The sequence below is a fragment of the Xiphophorus hellerii genome, chromosome 8, assembly GCF_003331165.1.
Source record: "Xiphophorus hellerii strain 12219 chromosome 8, Xiphophorus_hellerii-4.1, whole genome shotgun sequence".
Lineage (NCBI taxonomy): Eukaryota > Metazoa > Chordata > Actinopteri > Cyprinodontiformes > Poeciliidae > Xiphophorus > Xiphophorus hellerii.
Window position 1 is genome coordinate 14,767,522 of NC_045679.1, and position 17,921 is coordinate 14,785,442.

General features: G+C 36.8%; 1 protein-coding gene across 1 annotated transcript in view; it reads left to right on the forward strand.

The window, feature by feature from the left end:
- lrrc75bb (leucine rich repeat containing 75Bb) overlaps positions 1-17,921 on the forward strand; it is a 35,213-nt gene that overhangs the window by 8,261 nt on the left and 9,031 nt on the right. Inside the window, exon 3 of the mRNA XM_032569606.1 lies at positions 926-1,038. Coding sequence (XP_032425497.1) covers positions 926-1,038 — 113 coding nt within the window. The remainder of the gene's footprint in view (positions 1-925; positions 1,039-17,921) is intronic.

The following is a 17,921-nucleotide window of genomic DNA, read 5'->3' on the forward strand; positions in this document are numbered from 1 at the left end:
TGTTCAGTTTGTCAGCTGTGAGAAGAAGTAGCAGCAGGAGCCGTTAGTTTCCTCAGGGTGAATTAAACAATGTTTTTCCCCTTTTACGACATTGCCCTTTCGTTGTCATTGAGTTGTAGCATTAATTAGATTCACCCGGTTCAGCTCAACCTTTTACACTTAAAGTCTGTGATGAAATGTCTGCTGGATGAAATGTTTGAAGGAGTTTTTTTCAATTGGGTTTATTGGAAGGCTTAAAATATCAAATATCTGAAGTTGTCTTACATATTAAGACAAAGTTAAAACAAGGTTTTTATATTATATATTTTATGGGGTCAGGGGCTTGTCAATCAGACAGAGGCCTGTCACAATAATCAATAAATCAATTAATTGCATGATAAATTAAGACAAACTCAATAATTTTCATTTGCACGATTTATTGTTTCTCTTTTTTTTCTCACTCTTTCTACCAAAACCTGGATGATAAAAGTCTTCAGTGTGGTGGTTTGGTCTCAATTAGTCCTTTTTTGAAGGACAATTTTGTTTACAAAGACTTTTAAATTCATTTTATTTTCTGTTTTGTTTGATTTCTTTTAGATATTTAAAATGTCTTCCAGTTTCAGTGTTAAATATTCATTAGAATTGAAAGTTTATTGATCTCTCAGAATGTACTCTTGCATTATTATTTTTCCATTACCATTATATTACTTAAAAATGGCCTAAAAACAACAATGTTATTGTTTATCGTTATTGAGATTTTTCTGGTATTTAGCAACAGGAATAACTTGGCAAATCCTAACTGACATAAAACATGAAAAGTTCAGTTTGATTTAGTTTTTTGAGAAAGTCGGAGAAAAAAGGCCGTCTTTTTGAAATGGTGCGTGTGGTTTCAAAGGTATTTTGTTTCTCAAGAGTGTGATTCAGTTGTATTTCTGTGTTTTTGCAGGAGACTGAGTCACTCAAATCCACCAACAAGATCTGCCGCCAGCTGATTTACCATTTGACCCCTCACTCCAAGTGGACTAAACAGAGCGTGCCCAGAAGGAAGTCCCAGGCATGGTGGGTGTGTGTGTGAGTGAGTGAAAGTGACACTCTGCTGTTGTTTCTAAGACGATGCACTTGCTGACCGAGTGACCACAGCGAAGTGATTTCCAGTCTGCTGCCATTTTGGAAAAGTCTCTCCACTTGATCTCGCTTCAAGGTGCTCGAGCAGCGATCGCAATTTCCAGTCACTTCTGATGGCTAAAACTTCATCAAACACAAAATTACTTCCCTTGATAATAATCCCTCCAAGGTTCATAATGGATGGATTAGCTTTGTCTTAATTAAACATCAAGCCCATTTTGCCTTAATTAAACATTAGCCCTGCTTTTCCTAGCGGCTCTTGCCTTCCCTCAGGCACTATCAGTATTTCAACATTAGTAAACTGATACATTTTTATTTTGTATTGGCTGGAGTATTGTAAAACGCTACATAAACTGATGCAACTAAAGTCCATGCACAATCATTAACTTCAAGTTGTAGTTTAAACAAATCTGGTTAATCTCTGTCCCATGTTATATTCTACAAGAAACGTTTTTTGTGAGAACTGGCTGAGAAATAGTTAAAGCTGATGGGGAAGTAAAATATTTTGGGGTGTAGACCCCCAATGACCTTTGGAGATAAGTATGTATGGATGGGTAGATAGAACAAAGCCTTGTAGTAACAGCTTTAGAGTTTACATTGAAGCATATTTCTTCTCACATTTTCACCCTGCTGATGCTTGTATTAGTCTGTCAGGGTTACATAAGCGTGGTTTCTAATTCAGTGATGGCACCTCTCTGCTGACATAACCAAGCAATCCACTTCAAAGGTTTAAACAGACTCAAATCCAGCCACGCCCTTCATTTGTTAATTAAAAATGAAATAAATCAGGCCATCCCTCCAGAGGAAGAACTGCTGAAAGATCAAAAATCTCTTTCCTGAACGAGCTTTTCAGTGTGTAATGTGATCCTCGCCCCCATTTCAGTCAAAACAAACAATTATTAACCCTCTGATGCGTAAGTGGATCCTTTTTGACCCGCTGAGGTCACCTTTTTGCAATATCTTTGTTATGAAAAGTTTTCATCACTTATTCCAGGTATTTCTCAAAAAATATGTTACTGATATCATGCAATTAAAATTTTTTATTTACCTTTTATACATTTTAAGATGTTTTATATTACTACCCCATTCTTCCGTGAGTGGGTCAAAATGACCCGCATTCATTTCCTATGGAATTTCATGGGAATCTTTGTTTCTTACCAACTGTGACTGTCAGGAAAACATTTTTATGAACCATACACACTGAAGTGTCACCCCTGAGTAATAATATTTTATAAAGCAAAAACTCTTACATATAAGTATTGTCTTTAGTTTTTACCTCACAAATGTGTGTGTGTTTGTCAATCATGAGTACTGTGACAGTGTTATTGTCACGAATCAACATATTAGCCTTCTTCAAAGTTTGCCAACACTAGTTATCTAACCAAAATGGGTGTGTGTGTGTGTGTGTGTGGGTGTGTCTGACACCCTGGATAAGAAAACCAAGAGAGAGAAAGTGTTTAATGGCATGCAAAACCTGTTGATCAATGTGTTCAAGGCTCTTTCTTTTATCATCTCAATAAATAAAGTAAAAAATTCATAGCTATATAAATACATGCATAAATAAACGAGCTGGAAAAGAATAGAGTGCCTTCTGCGGGTCGGGGAGGATGTCCTGCCCCAACTGGAGGAGTTCAAGTATCTCGGGATCTTGTTCACCAATGAGGGAAAAATGGAGCATGAGATCAACGGGCGGATTGATGCAGCGTCTGCATCAATCTGTAACCGTCCAGGTTTGTTATGAATGATTGAAGAGTCATTAACCGCAGTATTTTTGGACTTATTGGTCGTAAAAGTCTACTGTATGTGTCAAAGTTAAGAGGATGGCAATAACTTAAAAAGATAGCAGAATCCCTCTCCTATAAAAAAAAAGAAAAAGAATTATTGACTTGTGTTTGTATTGAGTTCAATGACTGAAGACTTCAAAACATTTCTGGATGCAACAAATATCCCTGGAAACTCGCTTATCGCAAACACTAAAATACAGAATTAAGTATTTTCCAGCATTATTTGCAAAATAATCAAGACACAACAGACTAACCTGCTGGAAGATCACATTCATTCATTTCTACTTTTTCGGCATGTTGGATGCTGCTGAGAAAGCAGAAAATGGTTTCAGGTCAAACAGAAACTCTGTGGGAAGTAGGACACCACTGGAATGGCCTAAACAATGCCATGTTTATGTTTCGTGCAAAATAAAGAGAAAATTCCAGCATGAATGAAATGGCATGAATATCAAGAAAGAAGAGGGGAAAACAAATGATCTCCAGTGATAATGATGAGGCGTTCTCCCTGAGCAATTAACCCAGATTGAAAGATTTTATTTTTGACAGCTCGAGTTAACTTCCCGCCCCAGCCTCTCCGTTGCAATGTTTCAAGCACTCAACAAAACAACAAGGCCTCCCAGTATGCTCATTAGCAAGAGCTGCAAACTTCACTGTAGGATTCATATCTGCAAATACAAAAAAACACACGGAAAACTCAAATGTCTTTGCATGAAATTAAACCCGGTAACAGAGTGAAGAAGGCGGCATGCTTTTCTCTTAAATTCTCCGTTTCACCTTCCTAATCCTTTCTTAGCCTTTCTCCGCTCTCTTTTTATGTTTCTGGCCCTCAATTTCACCTGCTTAAAAGAAATCCCCCTCCTTGCATCAATTTTCCGGCTCATTTTTATGAGAGCCCATTTTGTTCAACAGATGCCATACATAGCAGCTCTGCAGGTTGAGCTGAGGCTCTGGGGAAATGCTCTGAGGAAAGGCACTGTCAGATGAAGAGAAGAAAAAGCGAGGAGGGGGGAAATCACTGCAAGGTAGCAGATCAGAAGTCACGTATTTCCCATCTTTCCTCCAACATCACTTTGAATTTATCTTGTTTTTTCATATTTTGGATGGGAAAAAGCTTACGCTTAAGTCTTATTTTCTCCTGACGGTGAAATTGAGAAGTCAATCTAATAAGTACAGAGCCTGCTCTCCATTTCTTGTCTCAAATTGGATTGTTTCTCGTGACATACAAGCAAGTGGCCGCGAATGCCCCAGCGATAACTCATAAATCATAACTCGAGGTTTATTACCGAGGCCTGCTTTGCTTCTCTGATGCTGTAAGTGCAGCGCGAGTCTGTCAAGCTTAAGGCGATGTTTTTGTTGTCTTTCTCTGCAGCACAAGCCAGATTTCCCACATCCACAGAGGGAGGTTTCTAATGTTTTTGGGACCAGTATTGAATTTCAGGTTAATGAAGAACAGATCTTTTATTAGATCAAAATTGCATTTACAGCACATTTTCGAAGCATTGGACTCCAGCTGTAGATGTGATTTCATGTCTTCTTTTCATAGTAACTAATTTTACAGCCATGATTATAGAGATTATGAAATGTTTTGATGAGTTAAAGTAGCTCCTCCCTTTTACCCCTCTACAGGCTTTGTTCAGTCTGTATTAGTAGTGATGAAAATCTCAAACTACCCTGCCTCATCTGAGGTCACTCACCATCAAATCTGTAAAATCTTGATCTTTGCAATCTCTGGCGTAAAAGGAGTTGTGTCTATTTAGACCAGGTGTCATTAACTGGGGGTTAGAGCTGATAGCATGTCGTGATAACTAATCTATATCTGTCATTGATCAGGCTAAAGTACTCTTCCTCCTACAGCTCACAACGTGATGACTATCCAGCAGCCATTTTGGTTTTCATGTTGTTGATTGTGATTGTAAGCAAGGTAGAAACCAGCTTAGGTTAAAATGTAAAAAAGAAATAAAATCTGACATCACGTCTCATATCAGTCCTGACGTCCAATAATCAGGGGTGAAAATTCAAATGTTTTTTTTTTCAAAATACAGTGAACATTTTGACAAGCAGCAAAATAGCTTCTGCTGAAAAATCTTATAACAATTGTTTCCCAATTCTGTGAAAAGAACTGCTATATAAACTAATGTAAAAATATACCAATATGTGTTGCTAACATCCTCTGACACTCTGTACTCTGTTTTATACTCGTGTGTTTCTTTTCTGTTGTTTTCTACAACAGAAAACAACACATCATCAGGATAAATATGATGTGTTTATTATCATTTTGTACACATGCACATAAACGTTGCATATCAGTTTATTCTCCTCTGTAGTTAAAATGATCAAGAAAATCCTGACCTTTCGGAATAATCCAATTCATTAGTGAGTTAATTGCATATTTTTCTGCTGATTTCATATTGCAACATATTTTGTTGATTGTAATCCTGCTAATTCTTATGAAAGGTGACATATTTTTACCCCAGATAAAACTAAAACATCTCAGTATTCTCCTGCATCATCTACTGAAATAACATAACTTTACAATATCCATGTATCGATTATTCATCTTATTTCTGGTGGTAATACTGAAGGATTAATTAACTGTAGAGGCTGCTTTTACCTACAGTTTAACACCAGAAACGCCACATATTTAACTCTTCTTCTTCTTCTTACGATGCTATTCCTTGCACCCTAACAGCAGGTCAGCCTCTAATGTGTATTAATGATAAAAATGAAGTGATCTTTAAGAAACATGGAACATCAGCCTGATCCCAGGTGAATTTATCGATTTTCTGGGGGGAGGGGGATTTTTTTGTGTCTGTCATTCTCAGTTTAGCCCTTATTTATCTTCTATGTCACCTTTTTGCCACAAAACTTGATAAATATTGTATTACTTCCTTGCTTTGGTTTTTATTAGTTTTTTTACTGCCCAAGTTTACAAGCAAGATGGACATTAAATGCAGTATCTGTCGGTGGTTGCCCAGAAAATGAGGCTTGTTGTAGACATGTTCTTTCATAGTTAGGAAGGCTCACAAGGAGCCAATTTGTTATGGTGCTGAAGCCAAGGAAAACATCAAAACCACCTGCTGAAATGGAGTTAATAAAATATAGTGCAATCAGAAGCCTACACAAACCCCCTTAAATCAGATGAAAGACCCGTGTGAAAGCTCACACTGCCTTGTCTTTTCAAAGTCGCCCCCTGACATGCAGGCGCACCACAGTTATATCTGGTTGAGATATCTGATTAAAAATCTGAGTGCATTTTTTAAAGCACTGTAGGTCTCTCCAATGCATCGATGATGTTTCAATAATCATCAATGAAGAGTCAGCTTCAATACTTCTGGTCTTGTCTGCTTTGCTTAATTTACTCAGATTTTGTTTCCTTCTTTTTGTTATTTTGAGCTACTCTTTCCTTGAACCTACTGTAACAAAAGTTTCAAGGATGATGAAAAAAATTTTGATTTTTATTGAGTTTCAAACCTCTAAGAATCTGTTTTATTTATGGAACTGTGGTGCTTTAATTGGACGTTATATGAAAAGTTTTGTACAAGTTCAGTCAACTTATTAAGAAGATCAATCCTGGCTGATCAGGTCTGACTTCGCCCACCTGGCCCACTTCAACTGGGTCTGAACCACAAATCCAAAGCAGACCTTTGGACAATTTGTGAGCATATTATCTAGTGAATAAGCTAAAAGTAGGCTGAAGTTAGCCAATTTGAGAAATTTCTTGTTCTGTGATGCCAGAACAAGACGAGGCTCTCTGGCATTTCCTCTTATCTAAAACAAACTAAGAGTTTATTTGCACATTGAACGTAATTTAAAACATAATTGTTTCAGAAGATTAAATCCCATTCAGAACGTTGCACTGATTAATTGTGGAATATTTCATTTAAAGGAAAATAAATGGCTACCTTTCATGATTCCTTATTTTGTCTAGCATGAGAGTCCTAAGTAAATGCAGATTAATTTCAGATGAACCGTACAATACATGAAAGAGTAAATCCTCATGATGAGAGATGATCCCATTGCTTTAAGAAAGGCGGTTTGCTTTATCTGAAGAAATGTTACGTTAAAATTAGCTAGTCAGCTAAACTGAGCAAAAGAGCTGAGTTTTTCCTAAATAAAAAGCTGAAGTTCAAAGGTTTATTTATGCTAAATAGACATAATAACAGTCAGTAAACACTTTAGTTCCTCAATTAAACCTCTAAAACTGTTAAACCAAGACTACCTAAAAGTAATCTTTTAATTTTACCTACCTTAAAGATTAGGGAGATGACAAGGAGTACTTCCTGCCTCAAACACTTGGAGCTCATTAGATAATCAAAATATTATAAGCTATTACAGGAAGAATTTGATTGCTGTATAACTAATACATTGTTAACACTAATTTATTGAGAATGGTATGAATAATTTCTGATATGCTGTTTTGTTATCTTTTATAGTTACCCATCTATTTAAGATCGCTGAGAGGATGAATAATTCTGGGCTCAGATGTTTAGTAGAGTATTCTGACTGCAGTCTGATTACACCTGTTTTCTGTAAAGCAGCTGTTGGGCCACCGTCAGTAATATTATGTGGGCGGATTATTACACCTTTGCACCGACTTTTTACATATCAGACAAATTTTGGAGAATCCAATTACCATCGTTAATCTGCCAGAATGACTGACCCAGTGGCAAAGATGACTGAACTATGATGGTGAGGTTGAACTGAGACAATCTTAAACCTCTAATGAAAGAAAGGACCCTGCTATGATAATCACTTACAGATAAGTGGTTATTAAAATTGGTTGCAATTTGAATAAGATTAGATGTCTTGTAAGATTTGAAGCCATTAACAGGGAGTGGGGAGCTGTGGACGGACAACCTCAGTGCCTGTTTGTCAGTCAACTGCAGTGTTTGAAACTGTGCTTTTTTCACTATATTGTATTCACATAGAAAAGAACCATTTGGATTGGGGTAGCCTGATGTTTTGCATTTCAAACACCACTTGAGTGCCGCTTTTCTTTATAAATATGTGATGGGTATTCCCTGTTACATGTCGCATAAATAAACGCTGGCAGCATTCATTGGAATAGATGCATGAATCTGGGCTAATGGACAGCATGATGTTGTTGCTTTGGGCTGAAATCCCATTGAAAATAACTTATCTGACTTCAGTTTTGACAGAAATCCAACTTTATACTTCTACATTTTGCTGTGTTCAGTCACAAAAGCATCCAGAGCTTTGAGTGCACCAGAAGAGCATTTAAGTGATTCTGAACATATTGTTGCCAGACGAGCTAATGTGAGCATTTCAGAGACTCATGACCTACAGAGGTTTCACTTTACCTCATAGATTGATCCAAAAAGAAAAAATATCCAGGGAGTGATGGTTATACAGAGGAAAAAATGGCTTGGTGATGAATTAACAGATTGGTTCAAGAAGAAGATAGCTGTAATGGTATCTTTTTGGATTTTCTGTTCTACATCTTTTTACTGGAGTTTTACACAAAAACAACATACCTGTCCATATTCGTCACTGTCAAACAATTGAGGCAAACTCAACAGTGACCATTTCTTTTAAAAAATGGAAATAAAAATAAAGGAATTAAGGGAAAAAATAGGTTCTACCAGCATTTTAGACGGCTGTTCATCTCGTGAAGGGTTGCCAGATTTTATCTCAATTTGTTCTTTTTGGGATATCTTCTTCTTCTTTGACTCCTTTGGAAACCTTTGGCTCCTTAATACCAGCTAAGCATTATGAAAACACCGTAGTGTACTAAGTATTGCTGCTGATCATGCCCATACATACATCTGTCTATCACAAGTATCCAGGATTAAGGTTTTATTTGGCCATGAACCCCAGAACTTTTATTATTAGAAAAAGGCTTATATTTAAGCTGAAATAATAGGGGAAATATACAATGACACGCTATTGATTCAGGAGCGTGATTTTCTTCATATGATGCTAATTGTCTGTACCTCTAGCAAAGAAAAGGAAGACTGTATTTGGGCTGGGCAATAAAACAATAATAATACTTATCACATGATCAATATCAATATGATATTCAGAACCGCACAGGATTCTGGGGGATGTAGGCAGAGGGAAGTTTTTAGCCACTCAACTTCTCACGGCTAGAAAAGCAAGCTTGGTGGCACCAACTAACTCACTCGCTCTTTGGTTACCTAGCAACAACCCATTGTGTAACATGCGCAGCAGCAGTTTCATGTTGCCCCCATAACTTTCACTGTCTGTAGTAAAATCATCAGTGGTTAAAATTTATTGGGATTGGTGACAGTGTTCTGTGTTTTAAAGTCATGTTGTTTTCAGATTATATTATTCAAAGATTTAAGGGCAAAGAGTGTAATAGAGTTCGATGATGTTTCTGGTCTTGTTTGCTGTCTGGGATTACCCGTCGTGTTTGATTACATGTTGCATCCACTTGGTTCAGTATGCTTTCTGTTTGACCTCCACTTTTAATAGAGATGTAAAGATCCAGCACCATCTTTCCCCATGAATAATTGAGGGCTTCCCACGGAACAAGCTGAGATCCTGCAGGATGAGTGGGAGGAAGGAAGAGACACTCAATATCATCTGTGGCTCCTGTCTTCAGGCCACACAGCTATAATGAAATAATTAGAATGATTCAATGCATTTGCTAGTAAACACGTGGTTCGAGACAATTTTTTAAATGATCTGGGATTAAAAATCTTGTATTATTTCAGAACACTTTTATTGTTTGTGCAGGGATTGAGGTTTTCTCTAAAAATCCGTAACTCTGGAAGAACTGCTGTGATTTTGATCTGCAGGTCTTGCTTCTTTAATTTTGATGCGCATCTCCCACAATCTTGAAACCACCTGCTTCGAGTTAAGAGAACGGCTCATTTTAATGCTGGTTTTGTAACTGTAGCTTGACGTGCCATGTCAGACACAAGCACAATCTCTGTGATATACGGTTATATAATCCAAACAGTTCTTCCAAAGAGTTGTGTCTCTGCTTTCTCTTCACCTAAACATTCAGTTCATCACATCAAATCAAATCTGAGGGGAATTTATAGCTCGCCTGAGGGGTGAACATCACGCTTTACATGCTACACAGCTGCATTAAGACACTGTAAAAATAAAGTTGCGTAATAATTTTCCAATGATAAGCAAAAAGCAGACTGTAGTTCTGGGATGCTTCGGATAGTTATGTCATTTTGAGAATGTTGTTTCCTTTTTTTTCTTCCCCTCCTTACCTTTTTGTGCTTTGCTACTTTGACTTGCTTTCTGCATTTATTTGCCAAAACCCCCTGAGAATTGCATGATGGAGCAGCTGAAAGCCATGAAAGGGTTATTGCATTTGGGAGACCCTCAAGCCCGGTTCTGTTTTTCTTTGTCCAATTAAAGCTCCTTGCTACACGAAACTCTAATTTGGACTCGACTTCAGCAGTTTAAAGGTAACCTGTTTTGCTTCCTTGAACAGGTTAGGATAAGTCTACGGACTAAACATAGACTTAGTTTAGTCCATAGACTAAACTAAAGAACAATGTTCTCCATGTCTCTCCATGTTTTGTTTAGTCAAAATTATTGATCTTAATCTGCTGTTTTGAGCTCCCTTCAGAATAATCTATTTTAGGGTGTCTTGTCACTTTAATTCAAAATAAGCTGCTCCCTCCAACTCACATGTGAAAATATCTGCAAACATATGCGCAATTTTCAACTGTGCATCTTTGAAAAGCAGAAGTAGAGCATTCAACACAACCAGCAAGAATGTAGCTAGTGGTTTCTTGTTCCCAAATCAACAACAAAACATTTAACTTCTCCAGCACCAACTGTTCAGCGGGTACAGCGGAAAAACCAGTTGACCAAATGTTCTGGAGCTCTGCTTGGTTTGCTTGCAATTGTAACTCAACAACTGGGAGGTTTTTGAAATGGCTCCTTTTCCAGACACCAAAAAACATTAACTTATTTCCCCAAAAAATGGCCTGGGTGCTTTTTTAAGCTCTTGGAGTGTTTTTAGGAGCAGTTGAGACTCAAATGCAAGTACAAAAACGTGCAAAAAGTGACATTTGCATACTAATTTGGAAACTTGACCTCTGCTTTAAAAGATATGTTTCTTTTTATTCAGTCTTTTGGTGAGGGAACATGTGCTGTCAGTTCAAGAGGCAGATCTGGGGTGCTAAAGAGGTGCACAGCCTTTAGCTGCTTCACTGATGATAGACAATGAAGAGAGCCTTAATCAACCCATCTGCTAAATGTTTCACTAAAATTTAATCCAAATCCAAATGAGCTCTGAGGCTATTTTCTTCCTTCCCAGTAAATGTGCCATTATCCTCGTGGAGCTGTAGGATACTAGATGGTGGAGGGAAACATCCCTTTTATTGGCTCAACATTTTCATGAGAGTTACAGTATTAGTTTGACAGTCATATTGTTAGAGTAGAGGCAATTTTGGCTCTATTTCTGCCCAGAATAATTATAGGGAATTCTCATTAATCCAGTTCAAACTGCTCAAGGCGCAAGAATGACATGTAAAACAGAAACATAGAAACCATGCTTCTCTTCCCGAAGTTGACTTTATACAGTAGAGCCATGCAGATTTTCATATGCATGAGCCAGACTAGCATCTCTACATTATACAGATGCCTGGAGGCGAAACAGTTAAAATCGATCTGAGGAATAAACAAGTCAGGAGCAAAGCGTTGATGAAGCAGACATTGATCTGGCCATCCCACGGGTCTGTGGAACTGCAATCCGTTATGTTTTTTAAGTGCTTTTATTTTATTCTCTTGAAATGAGTCAAATGTTCGTCTGCATGCTCAGCAGGAAATAACTTTCGACTGATATTACAGGAAGTTCTTCCTCCCAGCTGAAATAACATTAAATTTTGTGTAACGTTGGAATATTGCTGGATTGTAACGCAGCTCTAGCCATGTTGTGTTTTTCTTCCAATTAGTACAACAGTCTTTGAAAGATTTTCCATCACTGCTTTAGATGTTAGATTGTTGCTGATCAGACAGCAACAATTTTAACTTTTGACCGGTGAGAACACCAATTATTTCAAGGAAATAATGTAGAGAAGTTGAGGATAAAAGAAAGAAAGTTTTGAAAAATTATTTCTCTGATTGTATTATAATTTGATTTTGTGTGTTCAGATTGACTTAAGGGCAACATACTGCTGTTTTTCTGGTTCTTATTGCCATTCCTGCTCACAAGAAAAACTTTGCATTATGACTATAAATAAATCAATATTCACCAGATATTTTCCCCAGTAATCTAAAACTCTATGTAGCTTGATGTTTCATACCATTATTTTTATTTCTCTTGAGCGATGTGTTAGATTTAACCTTTTTGTCAGGAATTTTAGTAACAAGAATCAGCATGTGTAGCATTTTTAAAGTTTTAACTTTAATCAATAAAAAAATTCCTTGCCAAACACTTTTTTTTCATATAAATCAGAGATGTAAAAACGAAAAATGATCTTTTTTTAAAAAGATATTTCCTTTTCACATTGCTGTCCATGATTTATGTGAGCATGTACATATGAATAGCTATAATTATATGTAACAATACTTACAATAATTGACTTCAATAAGTTGTTTTTGAAATACAATACATCACACCTTGCCATTTACTGAATTGTAACATTCCCCACTTATTATTATGTTAAATCCCTTGTTAAATTAACAAGTTATTACCTCCAACATGTCTCTGCGTCTCTTGATGTTTTACTCATTCATGAGAGTAAATGAAGGGGAACATGTACTCACCAAGACTTGATGAGATACAAGTCTTGGCTGCCATTTGCTTTTCACTTTCACTGATAGGCCAAAATATTAACTGACTGTAAGAAAGAAAAACCGTCATATTAAAGGAGACTTTACACGTTCTAAAAAAAAAAAGCAACATTTTCCACTCTCAGCTCTGTCTGGTTCAGTGTAGAGAAAGTGTTGGTTGCTTTCGAGCGGAAAGTGATTAGCAAAATGGTGAAGCAAAGAGGCTTGAGAGTAATGATGAGCACTTACATTCTGTAACATCAAGGGACACAGCTAGTCTGAGAGGAGGCTGGAAAATGAGGTTGGACACAAAAAAAAAATCAATAGATGTATCTTTTAACGAAGAACAACAGTCGTCTGGGATCTGGAGCCATGACTGCGTAGCTCTGCTTTTACATATAAGGTGAATAGTCTGGGAAACTCAAGTACTGAAACTCCAAGCTGAGCATGTTGATACTCAATTTAAAGTACAAAGGTGCAAAAGTTTCTCGCAGCTGAGAATGACTGAGTACGTCTCTCAGCGATGTCAGACTCCAATATATACATTATTAACCCAAAGGAGATTGAACAGCCATACTAGCTGTGTGCTTCAAATTAGAGGCAATCAGTCCTTGGCAGAATACTGTTGCTTTGAAATGCTGCTCTAAATTGCTTCATTAGGTGACACAATTTTAATATATTTGGTGTCTTTGCCTGAACACTTATACACCATCAGATGTTTTATGTCCTACCTCTAGGTTTACATAATAATAAAGTGAAAAGGACCCTTGTTCAGTGCATAAAAGTTAACAACGTCCCAAAGGAAAGACAGGCTTCAAAAAGCAATTAGACAGTCTGCATGAAGCTACATTTAAACAGCCAATAGCTTGACACACGAGACTCTGCTCTCATTAGATCTCTGCATGGTTGCATCACTTTCACTTGAGGATATCAAGACATGGATTTCTCCCAACTTATTTTCTTTCAAATGACTTTTAAAGGAGTCTTGTTTGTTACTGTAGGCTTGTTGTTGTCATTTTTTAAGCTTGTGACTTACCGTCCTACCTTGTAAAAGTATTTATTTCAGATTGTATCACATTAAAACCACAAACTTTATTCTGTTTTATTGGGATTTTATGCGATATGCTGACCCAGAGTAGTAAATAATTGTAAGATGGAGTGAAAAGGATAAATGGTTTTCAGATTTTTCTGCAGATACAAATCGAAAAGTGTGACATTCATTTGTATTCATTAGTCGATGTTTGGAACCTCATTTCATTGCAATTAGAGCAGCAAGACTTCTGGGGTTTGTCTCAAGCAGCATTGAACGTCATAAGATTGCATTTTTTGTCTATTTCTCCTTATTGAATCGCTCATCTTAGTCAGGTAGATAGAAACCATCTGTGAACTAAAAATGTAAGCATTTTGTCAGCTCCATCCATCCTCCCATCAACTCCAACCAGCTTCTCTGACCCTACAAAAGAAAAAGAAATGCTTCCCTATAGCATGATGCTAAAAATTTCAGTCTCATCTAACAGCAGAACTTGCGATGTTACCTATATGTAGATTTGGCAAACTTTTAATTGAACTTTTGTTGTTTTTTTGTAAATAATAGTTCTGTTCTTTATCCCTGGCTGTCCGCTGTGTTCTGTCAAGCCGTGAACACCAGAATTTTTTTCTTAATCTTTAAAGCAATTTTGGAAAACTCTTACCTTTTCCTTCCACTTAGCCATTTTTCATCATTTTGTTTCGGTGTATCACATAAAATTCAAGTATGATGCAATTGTTTTCACCTGGAAAAATGTGAAGACGTTAAATTGGTAATAACGATTCTGCAAGGTACAGTCCGGACCGCAGGAACCAGACAGAACCAGACAGAATAAATTCCTTTGGTGTTTTTTCATGCTTATGAATTACAGCTTAGTTCATCTCATGTATTTAGAAATACTTGCTGTGGGTTTGGCGTTGCAGGCATTTAACCAGCCTGTGGGTGGAACTGTGTCCATGAAGCCTGGTGGCAGCGGGTTCTGAAGAAAGTCTGTGCTCTGTCTCATTAAAAACTCTTTACATACTACATTCCCAGTGTGCCACCCACTCAGCTGCAGCACCAACTCCGCCTGCCTCATGATGTCGATCTCACCAAACAAACAAACAAACGGGTGACTTGGAAAAGCTGCAAAAGCAGGGAACCCCCTACCTTAGTAAGTCAATAGAGACAGATTTTATAGTTTTCTTGCAGTAAGCAAACTGTGGCACAGAGGACTCCAGTGACTGACTACGTATGCCAGGATAATGTTGAAAACTTTCCCAGAACTTTTTCCAAAGCTGACTGCTATGATTTTATAATTGAAACCCATATGTGATGTGCAAAGCAGTCTAAGGAGAAATTAATTCAGCTTTAAGAGCCAATCGTTTCTGAAAACCAGATAACTCAGGCAGATTTGAAGAACAGTTCTTTCTGATTGCAAAACTTCTGCTTTTTAAGTGGATTTGTTATTATTGTTGACTGAGAGCTTATGGCAATGCTTTAATATTTTTCTTAGTTTTGTGCTCCTCTCTGTATCGAAAGCTGTGAAGATGCATTTTCTCTTTGTATTCCCACACTTCAGTATTTCAGGTCATCATCCAAATGTTAATATTAGACAATAATAACCATAGTAAAAACAGAAAGTTATTTTCAAATAATGATTCCACATATTAATTTTGTTTACTGTGAATTTCCGACTGACCTGGCTATACAGTGAATTGTCTGACAGTATCCAGTAGGTGAATACTGAGCGTTTGGGTTTACCTACTATTGGAGAAAACATGGCTGGTCCTTCCAGATGTGACCTGACAACTAAAATTACACCCTGAGGGTGTCAGTAACTCATTCTGTTAGTCAAAAAATAATCAAAAATTATATTAAATGAACTGCAGGGCTGACTTGCCCCAGTTAAGGTCAGAGTTCAGAGTTGGCCAACACCAGTTACTGTTTTTCTTTAAAGACTGACCCACCTGTAGTCGTCTAGGGACTGCAGCTAAGACAAGATAATGTTTACACATTTTGTTTTAATGAACAGTCAAATTTTCATGAAAGAAAAACAAGAGTTTCTTGGTTAATACTGTATTTTTTTGGCTTCATTAGAGAATGAAAGCAGATGTCTGTGACATGACAAAGTTTGACTTTGTATCTCACCTCCTTGAGTTTCCTGGGTTAAAGGAGTTTATAGTGTAAACTTTGAATCAGATACTGAAGCCGGTGATCTTAATCAGTAGTCTGAAGAGCAGCAGGGTCCAAAGTCTGTCCTCCAGAGCCAATATCCTTCATGTTTCAGTTCTTATCTGGTTCAACACACCTGAATCAAATGATGGCTCATTAGCAGGCTGCTGTAACTCATTATCATCTCATTTTAAGACCATAGCTGATATTAAAATATTCACTTCAATGATTAAGAATTGACTAAAGATGAATCAGAACTGTACATATTTTTAAATATTGTAATTGTTTTGATACCATACTTTTGAATATATTGTTGCATTTCTCTTTTTTATCATTTTTTATTTTATTTACAGTTTATCAGTTTGTCTAAATCAACTGTCATGGAGAATAAAAAGGAGGTAGATGGACCATTTGAATCAGCTGTGTTGGCGTCTTGAAGTGGACACACACTTTCTGCTCCTTAAGGAGAGGAGAGTGGAGTTAGTGAATCTCTAGAGGTTTGATCAGAGTTAGATTGTATAATGAAAGGTTCTTACTAGCTGAAGAGTTGTTACTGACACAGGGGAAATACTCATATCCCAGGACGGCTGAGCTAATAGACGGACACGAAGTGCAGTTGAGTGGTTTGGTTAGCCGCTCTGCAAATTAAGATGCTGCTGATGGTGAACACGCAAGAGAGTTCTTGTAGGTTAAGAGGACATGTAAGACGACAATTCCCCACCCTTCAGGATTATGTCCAGTTTCTTTCTTGCAGGGCAATTATCCACATGCCTGGTGATTTAGAGAGATCAATTAACCTAATAGGCAAATCTTTAGACTGTGGGAGGAAGCTGGAGTACCCAGAGAGAACATCCAGACTCCATGCATGCAGATCATATATAGCATTAGTCTGCTGTATTCTTAACTCAAAACAGGACAATTAAGCAGAGAGCTGTGGTGTTTTTAAGGCAAAACATTGAGTTTTTTACTTTTGAAACTCTTATTCTACATTTGACTTGTCTAATTGAGAGAAAGTATTGCTCTAGAGCTGACTGGTGCATTACTAATGTACGTGCTTCCAAGGATCAAGAACTTCGAAAGGCAAGGAAAATAACAACTACTTTCATCCTCAGTGTATCACAGTTCATTAAATAATATTTTCTTACAGGCTTTTCTGTGGTTCTCTAAGGGCAGGTCACAACTAATTTAATTAAACAATTAATCAGTTTATAATTAAATTAACTGCTGGCAGTGTTGAGTGCAAATTAGCAGAGCGGAGTCAATATGGCAACTTGATCTTTACAGTAAGACACATCAGGAGTTACATAACGCTGTCTGGGATCCAATTTGTAATTGTGTCAAACAACTGCTGATGCATTCCAGCAAATTATCTTGACTTTTATTCCCTATTTGACTATATAAAAGACTAACTTGTCCTTATGTGACTGCACTGGAAGTAAAATCTAGTTTGACGTTTATTGTCGTAACTGTCTCCATGGGTGGTATTTATATTTTGTAAAAACTTGGACTTCAACCAAGGTTCTTGAACCTAATGTGATTTATTTAGCATTAATCATCACTTTGAAATCAAGCTTAGGGACTTTGTGTAGCAAAATGTTATTCTGCTTTAATGTTTCCGTAACAAAAGTGATAATTGAGCTCCAGCATTTTGTTCTGTAGTTAAAATCTCTTAATTAAAAGGCATCTGAGCTAAATATCTCGTTTGCACAGTAAAAATCTCTGATTCCCTGCTTGAACTACTTCACTGTGAAGTCAAACTTCTCTACATACAGCTCTGGAAAAAATTAAGAGGCCACTTCACATGATTATTTTCACAGATTTTACTTTTTATAGGTATATGTTTGAGTAAAATCAACATTGTTGACAACATGTCTCTGAAATTCCAAGCAAAAACTTAGCATTTATTTGCAGAAAATGAGAAATAGTGAAAATAATGAAAAAGATGCATTGCTTTTTTTAATAATGTAAAGAAAACAAATTTATATTCATTTAAAAACAACAATACTAATATTTTAAGAGTTCAGAAATTAATATTTGATGGGTTTTTAATGTGGTTTATCTTTTGTGCATCTTTCACGTTTGAAAGACTACCTGTTGACAACTTCCTAATTTAAAATATTATA